At 34.5% G+C, this 16,355-nt stretch overlaps 1 protein-coding gene across 21 annotated transcripts in view; it reads left to right on the forward strand.

The window, feature by feature from the left end:
* The window catches only part of SOX6 (SRY-box transcription factor 6), a 705,024-nt gene that overhangs the window by 558,483 nt on the left and 130,186 nt on the right, over positions 1-16,355 (forward strand). For 15 of the 21 annotated variants that reach the window (XM_031933892.1, XM_031933891.1, XM_031933893.1 and 12 more), the window contains 2 exons: positions 10,697-10,776; positions 12,280-12,402. In XM_031933892.1, coding sequence (XP_031789752.1) covers positions 10,697-10,776; positions 12,280-12,402 — 203 coding nt within the window. The remainder of the gene's footprint in view (positions 1-10,696; positions 10,777-12,279; positions 12,403-16,355) is intronic. The other 6 variants (XM_031933901.1, XM_031933903.1, XM_031933905.1 and 3 more) reach the window with 1 other exon arrangement.

Here is a 16,355-nt window from a genome sequence, read left to right on the forward strand (position 1 = left end):
CTGACCCATTGCTTTATGTAGTTGGAATTTTTTATATGATTGCTGCTAGAAAGCACCCTTTAAGTTTCCTAAGAGGTCGTAGGAACAGGATGTCTGCCTGCCCCTGGGTCTTCCATTTACTCACTAGTTATAATATGATAATATATGATAATAATAACAGCTAAAGCTTACTGATTGGTTACTGTGCCAAATACTGTGCTAAATATTTCACATGGATTATTTTGTTTCATCCTTACTTGAACATATAATTTAATCTTGCTGAACCTCAAATTTTTGTCATCTAAGAAATGTGTCATGATTTGTTCACTACTCAATGTGGATGTGAAAATTAATTTTGGTAAAATATATAAAAGTTCTCTGAAAATGATAAAGCACTAAGATTGGGAGTAAAGTCTGATGGTGAAACTGAGTAAATTTAGCCTGTTAAACTACATCCTTATCCTTTGGAAATGCAGTCTAAAAGCTGAGTGTTAGACTGAGTCATAGTATCCCTCTGCTCAATGACCAAAAACAATTTTACAAGTATGCCTAATATTTCTTTTTTATTGCAGTAAAATATATGCAATATAATATTTATTATTTTAGCCATTTGTAAGTATATAACTCAGTGGCATTAATGTATTTTCAATATCGTATAACCAACACCACAATCCATACCCAAAACTTTTTCATCATACCCAACAAAAATGCTGTAGCCATTAAATAACTCTCTCTATACCTCTACCCTTAGTCTCTGGTAATCTCTATTCTATTATCTTTCTCTGTGAATTTGCCTATTGTAGGTACTTCATATAATTGGAATAATACAATATTTATCTGTCTATATCTGGCTTATTTTGGTAAGCGTAGCATTTCAAGGTCCATCCATATTGTAGCATATGTTAAGATATAATTTTATTGCTGAATAATATTCCATTGTGTATATATACCATATTTTGTTTATCTGTTCATCTGTTGATAGGCACTTAGTTTGTTTCTACCTTTTGGCTATTATGAATAATACTTCTATGAACATGGTTATAGAAATGTTTGTTAGAGTCCCCACTTTCAATCCTTTTGGATATATACCTGTGAGTTGAATTAATGGATCACATGAAGTTCTATGGCTACTGTTTTCCACAGTAGCCATGCCATTTTATATTCCCACCAGAAATGTAAGGGGATTCCAATTTCTTCACATTCTTGCTAACACTTGTTATTTTCAATTAATTTTTTTTTTATTATCCCAGTGGGTATGAAGTGGTATCTCATTGCGGTTTTGATTTACATTTGCTTAATGATTGATGATGCTGATCATCTTTTCATGTGCTTATTGGCCATTTGGATATCTCCTGTGGAAAACTGTCTATTTAAGTACTTTGCCCATTTTTGAGTTGGGTTTTTTGTTGTTGTTGAGTTTCAGTTCTTTGTGTACTGTGGATATTAATACCTTATCAGATATATGATTCGCAAATATTTTCTCCCATTCTGTAATTTGTCTTTTAGCATTCTTAGTAGTATCTTTAATACACTAAAGTTCTTAATTTTGATGGAGTCAAATTTATCCATTTTTCCCATTGGTGCCTGTGGTTTTGATGTTGTATCAATGAAATCATTGCCAAATTCAATGTCATAAAGATTTATCTTCTAAGAGTTTTTTTTAGCTTCTAAGTTTGTGTCTTTGATCCATGTCTTTCATCCATTTGAGTTGATTTTTGTATATTGTGTAAGGTAGAACCTTTTTCTGTTGTTTTACATCTTTTGCACGTGGATGTCCAATTTTCCCCACACCATTTGTTGATAAGACTATCCCTTCCCCCATTCAATGGTTTTTGCACCTTTGTCAAAAATCAATTGACTATATATGTAAAGGTTTTAATTTTGAGCTTTCTATTATATTTCATTGGTAGATACACACACACACACACACACACACACACACACACACATATAGATACATCTCTCTCTCTCTCCCCTTATGCCAGTACCATCCTGTTTTAATTGCTGTAGCTTTGTGGTAAAGTATGAACTGTGAGCTTTCCAACTTTCTTCTTCTTTTTCAAGATTGTTTTAGTTATTGGGACCTCTTGTAATTCCATATTAGTTTGTGAATTGGCATTTCCATTTCTGTGAAATAGGTTGTTGTAATTTTGATAGGGATTGCTTTGAATCTGCAGGTTGCTTTGGGTAGTATTGTTATCTTAACAGGGTTAAATCTTCCTACCATGAGCACAGATGCTTTTCCATTTATTTATGTCATCTTTAATTTCTTTAAAAAATGTTTTATAGTTTTCAATGTACAAATCTTTCACCTCCTTGGTTAGATTTATCCCTAAGTGTTTAGTTCTTTTTAATACTTTTGTAAATGAAATTGTTTTCTTAATTTTCTTTTGGGTTGTTTGTTGCTGATGTTTAGAAACACAGCTGATATTTGTGTGTTAAGCTTATACTCTGCAACTTTGCTGAGTTTATTAACTCTGGTAGCTTACTCAGGGATTTTTTGGGATTTTCTATATATAGGATTGTGGCATTTGCAAATACACATAGTTTTACCTCTCCCTTACCAGTTTGGATACATTTTATTTCTTTTTCTTGTCTAATAGCAGTGGCTAGCACGTCCACTAAAGGTTGAATAGCAGCAGTGAAAGTGAGCATTATTGTCTTGTTCTGGGTCTTAAGGGGAAAGCTTTCAGTCTTTCACCCTTGAATATGATGTTAGTTGTGGATGTTTGTTTGTTTAACAAGCAGGGTCTAGCTCTGTTGTCCAGGCTGGAATTAAGAGGTATGATTATAGTTCACTGAGGCTTTGAGCTCCTGGGTTCAAGCAATCTTTCTACCTCAGCCTCCCAAGTAGCTGGGACTATAGGCACATGCCACCCACACATGGCCAGCTGTAGGCTTTTTATAAATAGGTTTCATCATGCCAAAGTCTTTTTCCTCTGTTGCTAGTTTTCTGAGAATTTTTATGATAGAATATTAGAGTTTTGTCAGATGCCTATTCTGTGTCAATTGAGATGATCATGTTGTTTTTTTTTCCCTTTGTTCTGTTAATGTAATGCTTGACACTGATTTGATCCCTTGCATTCTTGGGATAAATTCCACTTTGCCTTGGTAAGTAGTTCTTTTAATATGCCATTGGATTTTTTTGCTAATACTTTGTTGAGGATTTTTATATCTATATTTATATGAGATAGTGGACTGTAACTTTCTTTTCCTGTGGTATCTTTATCTGGCTTTGGTATCAAGATAATGTTAGCCTTATAAAATGAATTAGAAGTGTTCCTTCCTCTTCATTTTTTTTGTAAGAGTTTGATAAGGATTGGTATTAATTTTTCTTTAAACATTTGGCAGAATCCATCTAGGTCAGGGCTTTTCCTTATTGAGCAGTCTTTGATTATTGATTCACTGTCTGTACTTGTTATAGGTCTGTTGAGGTGTCCTATTGCTTCTTGAGTTGGGTAATTTGTGTGTTTTAAGGAATTTGTCCATTTCTTCTAGGTGTTGAATTGGTTAATGTATAATTGTTATGATTGCATAATTATTGATGATTTCTTTTTAATTTCTTTGTTTTAGTTAGCATTTATTGAGCACCATTTATTTTCCAAGATACCCCCCAACCTGTGTATATGTGTGTGTGTGTAATCTCATTTAATTTTCATAACAACTCTTAGGTATAAGTGGTAACAAATGGTATCATCTCTGTTTTATTAAAAGAAAATAAGAAATTGATACTCAAAAAAGCTAACTTTTCCAAGAGTTCCACATCTAGAAATAGTGTAGATAGAATTCAGACTGAAGTTCTCTGATTTGATACTTCATACTCTTGGGGCCTTCGTCTAAGTATGTGTGATCTTAAGAAAATCTGATCTTTTTGCAGTGAATAAAATTTATTTTTTACATGTGATGCTATGCAAATGAAATCTTGTAAAGCCACTCATTTCTGTCTCTTCCAAAGTATTTCAAAGCAGAGATATGAACTGTTATTGTAATACTTGATTATTTAAATATAGATCTACTTAGAATCAAAGCATTTCTGAAGTTCTTCAGAAAAGCACCCTAATTTTTAAATCAGAGTGTTGGGGTCCAGGAAGAAAATATGTTCAGCTGTGTAAGCTAACCTAGTTTTTTAAAGGTCAATAATTTTAACTGTGTTCTCCTCTGTATATGGAGGCTATATCACTGATGAGCTATCATGAAGGCATGAACTTTGAAGGTTTATTTTTTTATTTTTTATTTTTATTGTGTTATTTTTATTTTTTTCATTTTTAAAATTTCAATAGTGGTGACTTCTGAGATTTTGGTGCACCCATCACCCAAGCAGTGTACGCTGTACCCAATGTGTAGTCTGTTATACCTCTCCATCCCCCAGCCTTTCCCCCAATCCCCAAAGTTCAATGTATCATTCTTATGCCTTTGCATTCCTCATAGCTTAACTTTCACATGTGAGTGAGAATATGATGTTTGGTTTTCCATTTCTGAGTTACTACACTTATAATAATAGTCTCCAATTCCATCCAGGTTTCTGTGAATGCCATTATTTCATTCCCTTTTGTGGCTGAGTACTGTTCCATGGTGTGTGTGGGTGTGTATGTGTGTGTGTATGTGTGTGTGTGTGTGTATATATATATATATATCACATTTTCTTTATCCATGTGTTAATTGATGAGCATTTGGGCTGCTTCCATATTTTTGCAATTGCAAAAATTTTGCTGCTATAAGCATGCATGTGCAAGTATCTTTTTCATGTAATGACTTCTTTTCCTCTGGGTAGATACCTAGTAGTGGGATTGCTGGATCAAACAGTAGGTCTACTGTTAGTTCTTTAAGGACTCTTCACTCTCTTTTTCGTCGTGTTTGTACTAGTCTACATTCCCACCAACAGTGTAAAAGTGTTCTCTTTTCACCACATCCATGCCAATATCATTATTTATTGATTTTTTTTAGTATGACCATTCTTGTAGGAGTGAGGTGGTATTGCATTGTGATTTTGATTTGCACTTCCCTGACAATTAGTGATGCTGAGCATTTTTTAAAGTATGATCATTGGCCATTTGTTTATCTTCCTTTGAGAATTGTCTATTCATGTCCTTAACCCACTTTTTAATGGGATTTTTTTGTTTTTGTTTTGTTTTGTTGTTGTTTTGTTGTTGTTTGTTTTTGCTGATTTGTTTGAGTTCTTTGTAGATTCTGGATATTAGTTCTTTGTTGGATATATAGATTGTGAAGATTCTCTCCCACTCTGTGGGTTGTCTGTTAACTCTGCTGATTATTTCTTTTGTTATGCAGAAGCTTTTTAGTTTAATTAAGTCCCATCTATTTATCTTTGCTTTTGTTGCATTTGCTTTTGGGTTCTTGGTCATGAATTCTTTGCCTAAGTCAATGTCTAGAAGGGTTTTTTCCAATGTTATCTTCTAGAATCTTTATGGTTTCAGGTCTTAGATTTAAATATTTGATCCATCTTGAGCTGAATTTTTTATAAGGTGAGAGATGGGGATCCAGATTCATTCTTCTACATGTGGCTTGCCAATTATCCCAGCATCATTTGTTGAATTGGGTGTCCTTCCCCATTTTATATTTTTGTCTGCTTTGTCAAAGATCAGTTTGCTGTAAGAATTTGGCTTTATTTCTGGGTTCTCTATTCTGTTCCATTGGTCTGTGTGCCTGTTTTCACACCAGTACCATGCTGTTTTGGTGACTATGGCCTTATAGTATAGTTTGCAGTCAGGTAATGTGATGCCTCCAGATTTGTTCTTTTTGCTTAGTCTGTCTTTGGCTATGCAGGCTCGTTTTGGTTTCATATATATTTTAGGATTCTTTTTACTAGTTCTTTGAAGAATGATGGTGATATTTTTATGGGAACCACATTGATTTGTAGATTGCTTTTGGCAGTATAGTCATTTTTAAAATATTGATCCTACCCAACCATGAGCATGGACTGTTTCCATTTGTTTATATCATCTATGATTTCTTTCAGCAGTGTTTTGTAGTTTTCCTTGTAGAGTTCTTTCACATCTTTGGTTGGGTATATTCCTAAGTATTTTATTTTATTTTATTGCAGCTATTGTGAAAGGGGTTGAATTCTTGATTTGATTCTCAGCTTGATCACTATTGGTGTATAGCAGAGCTGCTAAGTTGTGTACATCAATTTTGTATCCTGAAACTTTGCTGAATTCATTTACCAGTTCTAGGAGCTTTTTGGATGAGTCTTTAGGATTTCCTAGGTATACAATCATATCATGAGCAAACAGCGACACTTTGACTTCCTCTTTACTGATTTGGAGCCCCTATTTTCTTTCTGTTGTCTGATTGCTCTTCCTAGGACTTCGAGTACTATATTGAATGGAAGTGGTTAAAGTGGGCATCCTTGTCCTGTTCCAGTTCTTAGGGAGAATGCTTTCAACTCTTCCTCATTCACTATAATGTTTGCTGTGGGTTTGTTGTAGATGACTTTTATTACTTTAAGGTATGTCCTTTCTATGCTAATTTTGCTGAGGGTTTTCATCACCAAGGGATGTTGGGATTTTGTTAAATGCTTTTTCTGCATCTGTTGAGATGATCATGTGAGTTTTGTTTTTAATTCTGTTTATGTGGTGTATCATGTTTATTGATTTGCATATGTTAAGCCATCCCTGCATCCCTAGTATGAAACTGAAGATTTTTAAAATTGATTTTATGTAATGGGGGTGAATTTACATGAGTTCATTCACACTCACTTATTTAATTGCCATTGTGACAAATTCCACAAATTTTCAGATGATTGGTCAAGGGTTTGGATGCAACTGTGAAATAAGTGAAAAAAGTAAGATTGAGCCTTGATTCTTAGCTTTCTTAAAGGTAGAAAAAACACTGCAGATGATCTCAGAAGAAATTCTGAGGTCAAGACTCTTTTCATCATTGATCTATTCTTTGATGAGTAGAGAAGGAGAAATTTAGCAGAAGAAATAACAACATAGTGATCTCAGCAATATATATTATAATCCTTGCTAATTTTTTCATTTGTCCTCAGGACAAATTGAAACTTTTGTTTTATTTTCAGAATTCTAAATGTGTCACCTATTACCTGCTAACATTTACTGCAGTGTGGTTTCGCATAAAGACAAATTCAGATTTATGGCATTCCCTCGGAGTATAGAGGAATTGTAATATTTTGCTATACCAAATGCATGCATCCAGGCAAGATCCATGCTAAGTGGTATGTTCAAGTTTGCAACAGTGGTTGTGATTCAAATATGTTCATATTATAACAAGAATGGCTGTAGCTCATAAAGGTGGGCTCTACAGTTGTTTGGTAATTTATTATCATTTTATGTTGCTAGCACACAATAATTTTTGAGTTAGTTAGGGATGTGTAACATATTTTTCTTCTGTTTTGGAGGCTGGGAAATGAGGTATGAGACTGAATTCCTACTTTGGGGCAGTTATTGAAGAATCTTTTGAGTCCTGTCTTCTAGTTCTGTTTTTTTTTTTTTTTTCTTCTTCTTCTTCTTCTTTTTTTTTCTTCTCTCTACTCCTTCCAAACTTTCTAAATTATTTCTTCAATGTGTTAATGTCTGAAGTCACTATCTCAGGATACTGCAACTATCCCAGTCCTTTGTCTTTCTGAAGAATGAAAGTAAATTGACAGACTTTTACCCATGGGATTTTTGGCTATTTTTAAAAGGTAGACTTTATATCTGAATTATTCAAATTAAAAGTATTCTTGCAGGAGGTATCCTGAATCTAATGGGTTGTAGGTTCTTGGTACAAACACCCCTTTTCCTGCCATTAAGTTTTACTAATTTTCTGCTTCATATCAGTTTCTATGAAAATTTAAGAATTTATTTTCTCTCATTTAGGGACTCTTGCTGTTTTGATTCCAAAGGAATGCTGCCTATTCTGACAAGTGAAACTAATGTCAAGCAAATTTTCCATAAGTTTTAAATCCTACTTTGTCTTTGTTCTGTACTCTTAAGATAAAAGCCATCAGTTGAAATATTTACAAAGCTGGAAAACTGGATTTACAGAATGGACATTATTTTTCAAATTGGTTTTTGAAAGTTGTCTTCTTATACTAGAGGTAGCAAGAGCCAGATTACAGTAGGACATAAAGCCAACCAGTTTCAACAAGCTTCCCCTTCCATGTACAAATTTTAAAAGAATGGGTCCTCATGAAAGCATTTCAAATCCAGAGACAAATTTGAAAAAAATTGCTACAACATGTTGACTGATTCCTTGCCAAGTCAGGCACTGAGAACTTTTTCTTGATTGACTTACACAGAGAATTAGAGCCGCATAAGGGAAACATGTAACTTTGTTATTAAAAAACTAAACTTCACAATACCCTTAAATCCCTCTCCCTCTCAAATTTTTCTTTTCTACTTGTAATCCCCCTCTTCTTCTGCCTCATCTTCTACCCCTCCTGCCTTTTCCTTGTTCTCTTTCTTCTAATCATTCTCTGTTATATACTCTGTTGCTCTAGTATATTCATTTTTACTTTTAATGTTGAAACAATGATATGTTATGGAGAAATAGCTTTCTAAAGATTATATTCAGATATACAGATTCAAAGAAGGATAAAAGTTAAAAATGTTTTTAAAATATGCCTGTCAGCAGTGGAAAGAAAGCTGTTTGTAGCCAGCAGGTGAGCTGGAAAGTACTATGGGGTGTGGTAGAGATAGTAATAAATTAACTGGCAAGCCAAAAACTAAAAAAAAAAAAGGCTAGTTCATAGCATAGAAGCATGACAGCTATGAAAAAAGGTGTGCCCCAGGGAATTCTTTTAGAGTTTGATTTTTTTTTAAAAAATATGTTTGACATGAAAAATGTTTTAGTACAAATAAAGCAACTGGTATTAAACTTAGAGGGAGGGTGGTTGTGGTTTAGAGTTAGTATGAATAATGCATGATATTTAAAGAAAGAACAGCTCTAAAATGTTCCAGGAGACAGTCCATGTCAATGGTTAGAATGGTGATTTTTTTCCTCTATTTTTGAAGCATCATTAATTCAGCATCGTTTTGTGATTTTTTAAAACTTGATATCTACCAAAGAATTACTATTTGACTTAGATTAGGATATTCTTCCTTCAGATAATTTAGTTTAAATATCAAGAAGATCAGTAGAATTATTTAAGCATAAAGTGACAGTCACTTACTATAAAAAATAATTTGGCCTAGTTATCTTTTTTAAAAAGCCCATATAGTACTGCAAACCAAAATCAACCTCATGGAAGGAGAAAAACAAGATCAGATATTTTGAACATTACTCCGTAGGAGACCAGCACAATGTAATGTTAGTGAATGCATTGTAGCAGCACTCCATATGCAATCAGAAGCCAATTGTTACTGGACTGTGTACAAGCACACACTGTGCTCAATGGTCTGATGAGGTATTATGGATATGATGCAAAGAGACTGTGTAGATTAGAAGCTAACAATTTGTTAAAAGTGAAAGCAACTTAACATTTACATTGGGCCAGCTGAGTAGCATTTCATATGGCAAGCAGGATGAGTTCCCAGGAACCAGAGTCACCAGGAAAGCTCCAGGTATTAGTGTCCATACCCCCTACTCCCAAAAAAAGTTTTCTTGCTTTCCAGTTGACTACCTTTATTACTGAGATTCTTTCTAGTCTGTCTATTCATTATTACATTCAGCTTTCAGTGTGGAAAGTTCATGCAAAACAGCATGATTATTATAAATGTCAAAAATGTGTGGAGGAACAGGCTATTAAAATATAGCCTAGAGATAGTACATAACACTGACTTTAAATAAGTAGCTGAAGCCAAAGTGATACTTCATTAAATCACTGATATTGTGAAATTTATTCACACGTACTCATTTTTATTTCAGTTACCACTATCATGATATGTTCCTCCTTACTTTATTTTGGCGTTTCAGGTTACTGCACACAGTTCTTAGGTCACAGAAGGTACTTCCATGTCCCTTTTTAGGAATGATCTGGAGTCAGAAACACATTAAGATATGGCATTCATCTTTGCTGAACCATACTCAATCTTTACCAGGCGTTTAGTACAGATATTCCATGTAAAATGTGTGGTTATTTAATCAAAGCATAATCAAAATATGTCTGATAAGTGCTTAGTATGCATGATTCTTTACTAGGATCCACCAGTTCAGTACCAGAGGTTAATCCAGACAAACATGGTTTCTACACTTAGGGGGATACCAGACATTTCACAGAATACTGGGAGATAAGATTAGCTGTCCTCTTGGTCCTATCATATTGAAGAGGTTGTGTTTTTTAATTTTTAAACTTGTTTAATAAATAAAGTTTAGAATTATGAGCAGTCAATAGCTCAGAGCCCTTTTTGGACTCTAATACTCTGCCTTGCCTACCAAGCCAAAACTTTTTGTTGTTCTAATATAAAAGCCTCAATGCTTTCCCAGTATATTGAGTGTCAGCCTGGCTTTAAGATATTTTTTTTTACTCTTAAAAAATGATGTATTACAAGATTTGTAATGGAGTGAACATGCTTGAATTGCACATTTAATTTTTTTAACATCACATTCATGTTTTGCCAGTTTGCCTACCAGCTATCTGTTAACAAAAAGTTCCAAGGCAGCACTGCAAGTCTGTGCCCAACTAAGCCTTTTGTTTCTGCAGATGTTTGGGCTTAGAGCAATGTTGTAAAGCTCAGGCAATCCAAGGACCATGTTTGTACTTGTCTGCTGCAATTCCCTGTGCATTGTCTAAACCTGTATGCATTGTTCTTTCCGACAGGTGATAACTACCCCGTACAGTTCATTCCATCAACAATGGCAGCTGCTGCTGCTTCTGGACTCAGCCCTTTACAGCTCCAGGTAAGTGCCAGGAGAAAAAAATGTGGGATACGAGCCAGTACTTTAGTGGAAAACTGCTAACCAGCTGTATGCTAAATAATGGCCTGAATGTTAAATAATTTTTTAAGCATAGCCCAGAAGGATTAACACCTTATGTGCTTACCATAATGCAAATAGAAGAGAAAACTGCCAGTTTCAATATTTTTAAAGGAAAAAAATCACATTATGACTTAATACTATGTATTCTCTATCAGATGAGTGAATAGTTTTACAACATCAATGGCTAGTTGTTATGCATACACGTTAGCTTTTTCCTTGTCAGTTTTTCATCTATGTCTCCACTTATGTCCAGATTAGCTTTTACATATAAAAATTGAAACAAAAAATGATGTTGGATATTTTCTCCTTCTTGTAGCTCATAAAATAAGGGATTGTTATTCTCAAATTACATGATAATTATTTTGTAAATTGTGAATGCATTGCTCCTTAATATGTGTATCCTCATCCTTTCTAGGGTCAAAAGTCAGGGCATGGTGTCTTATAAATTTTGCATTGGTGTTTCTTATTTATAAAGCTAAACTTGGGGGGAAAGTGTTTTGGAAACTGATTGAAAAATCATTTACACCTTATCTTCTTCACAGTAAAGTGAGTTTGGAATAGGTGGTCATTATACCCTTCTACTACTACTACTTGAATAAGAGGTTGACTTTGAATATGAATGTTTATTTGTATTAATAAAAACAAAAGGCTGAGATCATTATAATAAGTCAAACATTCAGTATATGGATATTTAGAGAATATAAGATAATCAACAACTTGATTTCAATATAGTAGAAAGTTTTATTAAAGATAGTTTTCATTCGTAAAATATACTGTAATTATTTTTGAGTTTTCTTAAATAATCTACAAAATAGCATCTGGTGAAGCATTTTTATATTCATGTTGCTAATCTCTATGTGACTTGAACATAAAAAGTGTACAACTATTGTCCCATGAGAAAACATCATTTTGAATGTTTCCAATTGGATCTGCAAATAAAGAATTTTTGCAACACTTTCAGAAATTTTGTCATGAGTCATGATCCAGGAAGTCATAAAGATGTAACCCATTAAGGGCTGCCTAGCAGAGCTAGAAATTTTACCTAAGAGGAGCAGCAACCTCACCTCTCTTGCAAACCTTCACCTTTCACACTACTAACACTGAAACCTACTATAGTTGGTGCAAGTCTAAAAAGAACCCTCACTATTATAAACCTAATTTATTTCTTCTTTTCCTATAGCTGTGCTATTGAGTATCTTCTTGAGTCAGAGGCAGAAACAAGGAATCAGTGCCACAGTTTGATACTATAACCAAATTTCTGTAAAAGAAAGAAACTGAGTCTTAAACTTTCTACTTTCTATTTTTTGATGTGGTCAATACCCTGGATTTAGAAACATGTATTCTGTTTCACGAGTTCTGACAGTATGTTTTGTCTTTTTTTTTTTTTTTTTTTTTTTTTTTTTTTCTGAATATGCTACTAAACAGAAGGGTCATGTCTCCCACCCACAAATTAACCCAAGGCTAAAGGGCCTAAGTGACCGTTTTGGCAGGAATTTGGACACCTTTGAACATGGTGGTGGCCACTCTTACAACCACAAACAGATTGAGGTATGAATGCTTCCATTGGTGCTTCGTTGGGCTGGGGACTGGATTGTTCAGTCATACTCTAGGCTTTAAAAAAAAAAAATGTGGCAAACACTCAACCTAAACACTAAACTTAATTTTTTCCTTTTTCTCATTCCTAAGGAGGCTCTTCTTTTGCTCCTTTTCTTTCAGAGAATAAAGCAAATCCCAAAGCAATGCCCCTGAATTAAGGTTGTTCTTTGCCATATCTATTCAGGCAAAAGCTTTACATTTTAAGTGTCTTCAAAACCATCTTTCTCCCCTCACTCTTTTATCTTTTCTTATGTATAGTGTTGTATAGTATTTTTAAAAAATACTTAAACATTAAAAAATTATTTGACCATAGAATAACCCTGTAAATTTGATCAAATATAATTCTGCTTGTATAGATAAAACAGCTGAGGTTTGGAGAGGTCAAGTTATTTAACCAAGGCTATAAAATATTCATTGAGTCAAACTTATTGCCCAGGATTTCTAATTCTACATACTCAGTTTTCTCAGAATGAAGTAGGGGTGGGTGCCTGGGCCTGGATGGTTGCTTTTTCCCAGACAAACTTCTGCAGTATTCTTTTCATATTTCACCTTCCAGTAGAGTCCTTTGTTGTTTTGTTGGGATATTCTTACTACTTGAGAGAAGATGGCTTATGAAAACCAAGACCTTTTCTTCTACAGGAACCCAGTCCTCCTCTCTTCAATTTCATGCTTAATTCCCTTTTCTGCATCACTGGGGTCCCTCACTGGGACTATCATATTGGAGAATTTCCAGCTACCTGTTGAATTTTTTAAAAGTGGATACAGTTTACCTCAAACTGAAACACACTTTAATTCTCCGGGTTAGATATAATAGAAAATTTTATATTCTAACCTAGGATGGGAAACTCAATCCAAAATTGAAAATAATTGCATCTAGCAAGATGTACATTTAGATTTTGATGGCCCTGCTGGTCTGTATAGCTCAAACACTATGTAGTCAATAAAAGGTCCCTTTGACATTACCTTTTCTGCTGCTTGTGAATCTACTTTTTTGAAAAATGATAGGGAATGATTACTCCTAAGAAGAAGGAAGAGACAAGACCAAAGACCCCCTTGGAAGTAGCCTAAGGTAGAATTCCAGAGCTTGTTAACTGCCTCCCTCTTTTCTTTTGCTTTGACATAAGAGGTAGACAGGGGTCTCCACTCAGACATGACTAGACACAGACTATCAGAGTATCTCCTGTCTTCTATACAGACAGAAGAAATTTCTAAGGCTGTCTTTTGGCTGTAGAGTGAGTACCACATTTCTAGGCATTCTGACAATCTACTATGCCTAGGAAAGCTAAAAAGAGATGACTGGACATTAGGAACAAGTTTATATGTGTGATGACAATTAGCAAGCTTATCTACTTAGGACAGTGATCTTGAGAAGCTTTTAAATGCCTGGAAGAACGAGAAATCAGGTAGCCTTGGCTCAAACTGAAGACTTTCTGTCCTGCTGGACTTTTCTGTTTCCTCTCCTGGTAGACTTTTCTTTCTCTCCTGTTGGACTTTCCTGTTGGACTTTTTTGTTGGATTTTCTGTTGAGGTGTTGTGTTCTATCCCATCAATCTTCCCTTAGCCAGGTTTCTACCCAGTCTTTTCTTTTGCTTAATTTTTCACTTAGATGGGCTTCTTTCCCACCCCACACTCCCAACCCTCACACCATCAACGATCCCTGATGTATCAAATCTGGCTTCTGTTGGGTTTTGGGAAACCATGATGTCATACATATGAGTGCCAGAGTTGTGCAGTGCCCTAGTGATGCTGATCTAGAAGCACAACATATGTCATGTGTCTGTCACTTTAATTAGGGTAAACAGAGAAACTATTAATTCAAGAGCCTTCATAGCTTTGCAGCTTAAATTTGGATGCTTTGATAGTTTCCTCAGTTTTTATTTACTCTTGCTCTATTCTATTGCCTCCTATTTTTGCACCTTTTTCCTGCATGTCAGGAAACCTTTGATCTATTTGCTTATGTGGACACTGGTTAGAAAAGATCAACCTTGTTTAAAAGGCAGGTTTCCCAAACTTTCCTAGTATGAGTGTAGCATGTTTATTGGGACTTCCGTGAATAGCATAGTAGATACCCATATCTAAGCTGCTAGATAGTAACATTTTAAATCTTGAGCAAGGGTAGAGGGATATTTTAATAATATATTGGTTTATTGCTATTAAAATCTGCTTTCTTTTCTAGCTGGGGTCTTCTCCCCTCCTTTGACAAGCTAAAATGTCACAGTTCTGTCAACAAACATGATCATGATACACTATTGATGCTTAGAAAGCATTACAACAATATTAACTGGTTTTATTTCTAAACAGAGATTCTTAGGAGGAAAAGCTTATAACACATATACACCCCCACCCCACTGCATGCGTTACTCAGAACTGGTGCTCTCTACTTCATGTTACAGTTAATTTGTCCTTCAAAGGTTGTCATTTCTAAAATGAATGAGGCTGGGTGAATCTTAACAACATTTGGTATATATTAAGTATACCCTGAAATTGTGTCATCAAGTAGAGAAAAGTTATTTACAATGGAAAGACTCTCCTTATATTAGCATATGCCATTACTTTCTTTCTTTAAAATAAGGAAGATTCCATAAGGATCATTTTTTAAAATACTACTGTGCTGATCTAAGGCTTGGTTTTCTCTGCCTCAGGGGCACAATATTAGGAGAAAGAAGGCCAAAGAGTGCTATTTTTAGTTGAACAGTTCAGCAGATGCAGGCATGAATACTCATATATCTGAAGGTTGAGGGGTTTGAACCATTAATTTTGATAATGTATTTAACCCTGGGAACAATCAGAAACTGTAACTCTAAGGTTACAATGCTTTTGACCTTTAGAGAACAGAGGGCACTTGCTACAGTAAACAATATATTATATTGCTGCTTATTCCAATTCTCTCACCCGTATAAATTTCAGGACCAGTTGCCATTTGCTTTCTTCAGCTATGTTAGCATTGGTCCTTAAGTAAGTCAAAAAGAATGTTAAGGAAAGGGAACCAGTATAATGAGGCAGTCATGTAAATTTAGCCTTTAAATAGCGATGATGTTAGATTGTTTCTGAAGAAATATTGTCGCAGGAACTAAGCTCTGGATGACTTTTTTTTTTTTTAATGGAAAAGGGGCTTCAGTGTATTTATTCATTTATATGGCTACTTTCAATATGATAGATCCTTAATTTTGTTTTGTTTTGTTTTGTTTTTAATGGGGAGTAGTGTTGCCTCATAGTTGTAGCTTACATTAAACAAAATCTGGTACCATATGCAAAGTGATCCACCTGCCTCATGCCTTCTTATTAAATGATGCATGCTTCTCTTCAGCAAATACAGCAGTTAAATATCACACAGCTTAAGAATTTCTAATTAAAATATCTCCATGCGTCAGCGTATTGGTAACGTATTATTTTAATCCATTTATTTTGTTTATGAAACAGTGACATATGTTTAGATTGTGAAATATATGAGCCTTAAAAATCACTTTATTGAAGAAAATTAATTCTTACAATACTGTCTCTGTAATGTGTTCACTCACCCAGTCAGTCACTGGCGGCACTGCCAGTCTTAATGTTGGGTAGACATCAAGACTTACCAGTTACATCCACATGACAGTCTTGGAAAGAAGCATATCAGTTCTTTTTCTTAGCATCAGATAATAGGGTTATTCTTTTCTTACTATTTTTTCTTACTTATTAATTCAAACCTGCTCCCCCCAAAACACTTTTGTTGCCTTTTTAAAAAAATACAATGAAGGATGGGGCTGAGTATATGTATAAGGGATTCTGAAAGACCAATCAAAATTAAAACAAGCTAGTTACCTTTTCAAAGCTATAGACATAGTAATTTGTTTGTCAGCCGGAAGATGTTTGGGTCAGCCCTGAGATAAAGTGACTGTCAGCAGTTATTCCTCCAAGACAAGTAA

Source organism: Piliocolobus tephrosceles, chromosome 13 (genome assembly GCF_002776525.5).
Source record: "Piliocolobus tephrosceles isolate RC106 chromosome 13, ASM277652v3, whole genome shotgun sequence".
In the NCBI taxonomy this organism is placed as follows: Eukaryota; Metazoa; Chordata; class Mammalia; order Primates; family Cercopithecidae; genus Piliocolobus; species Piliocolobus tephrosceles.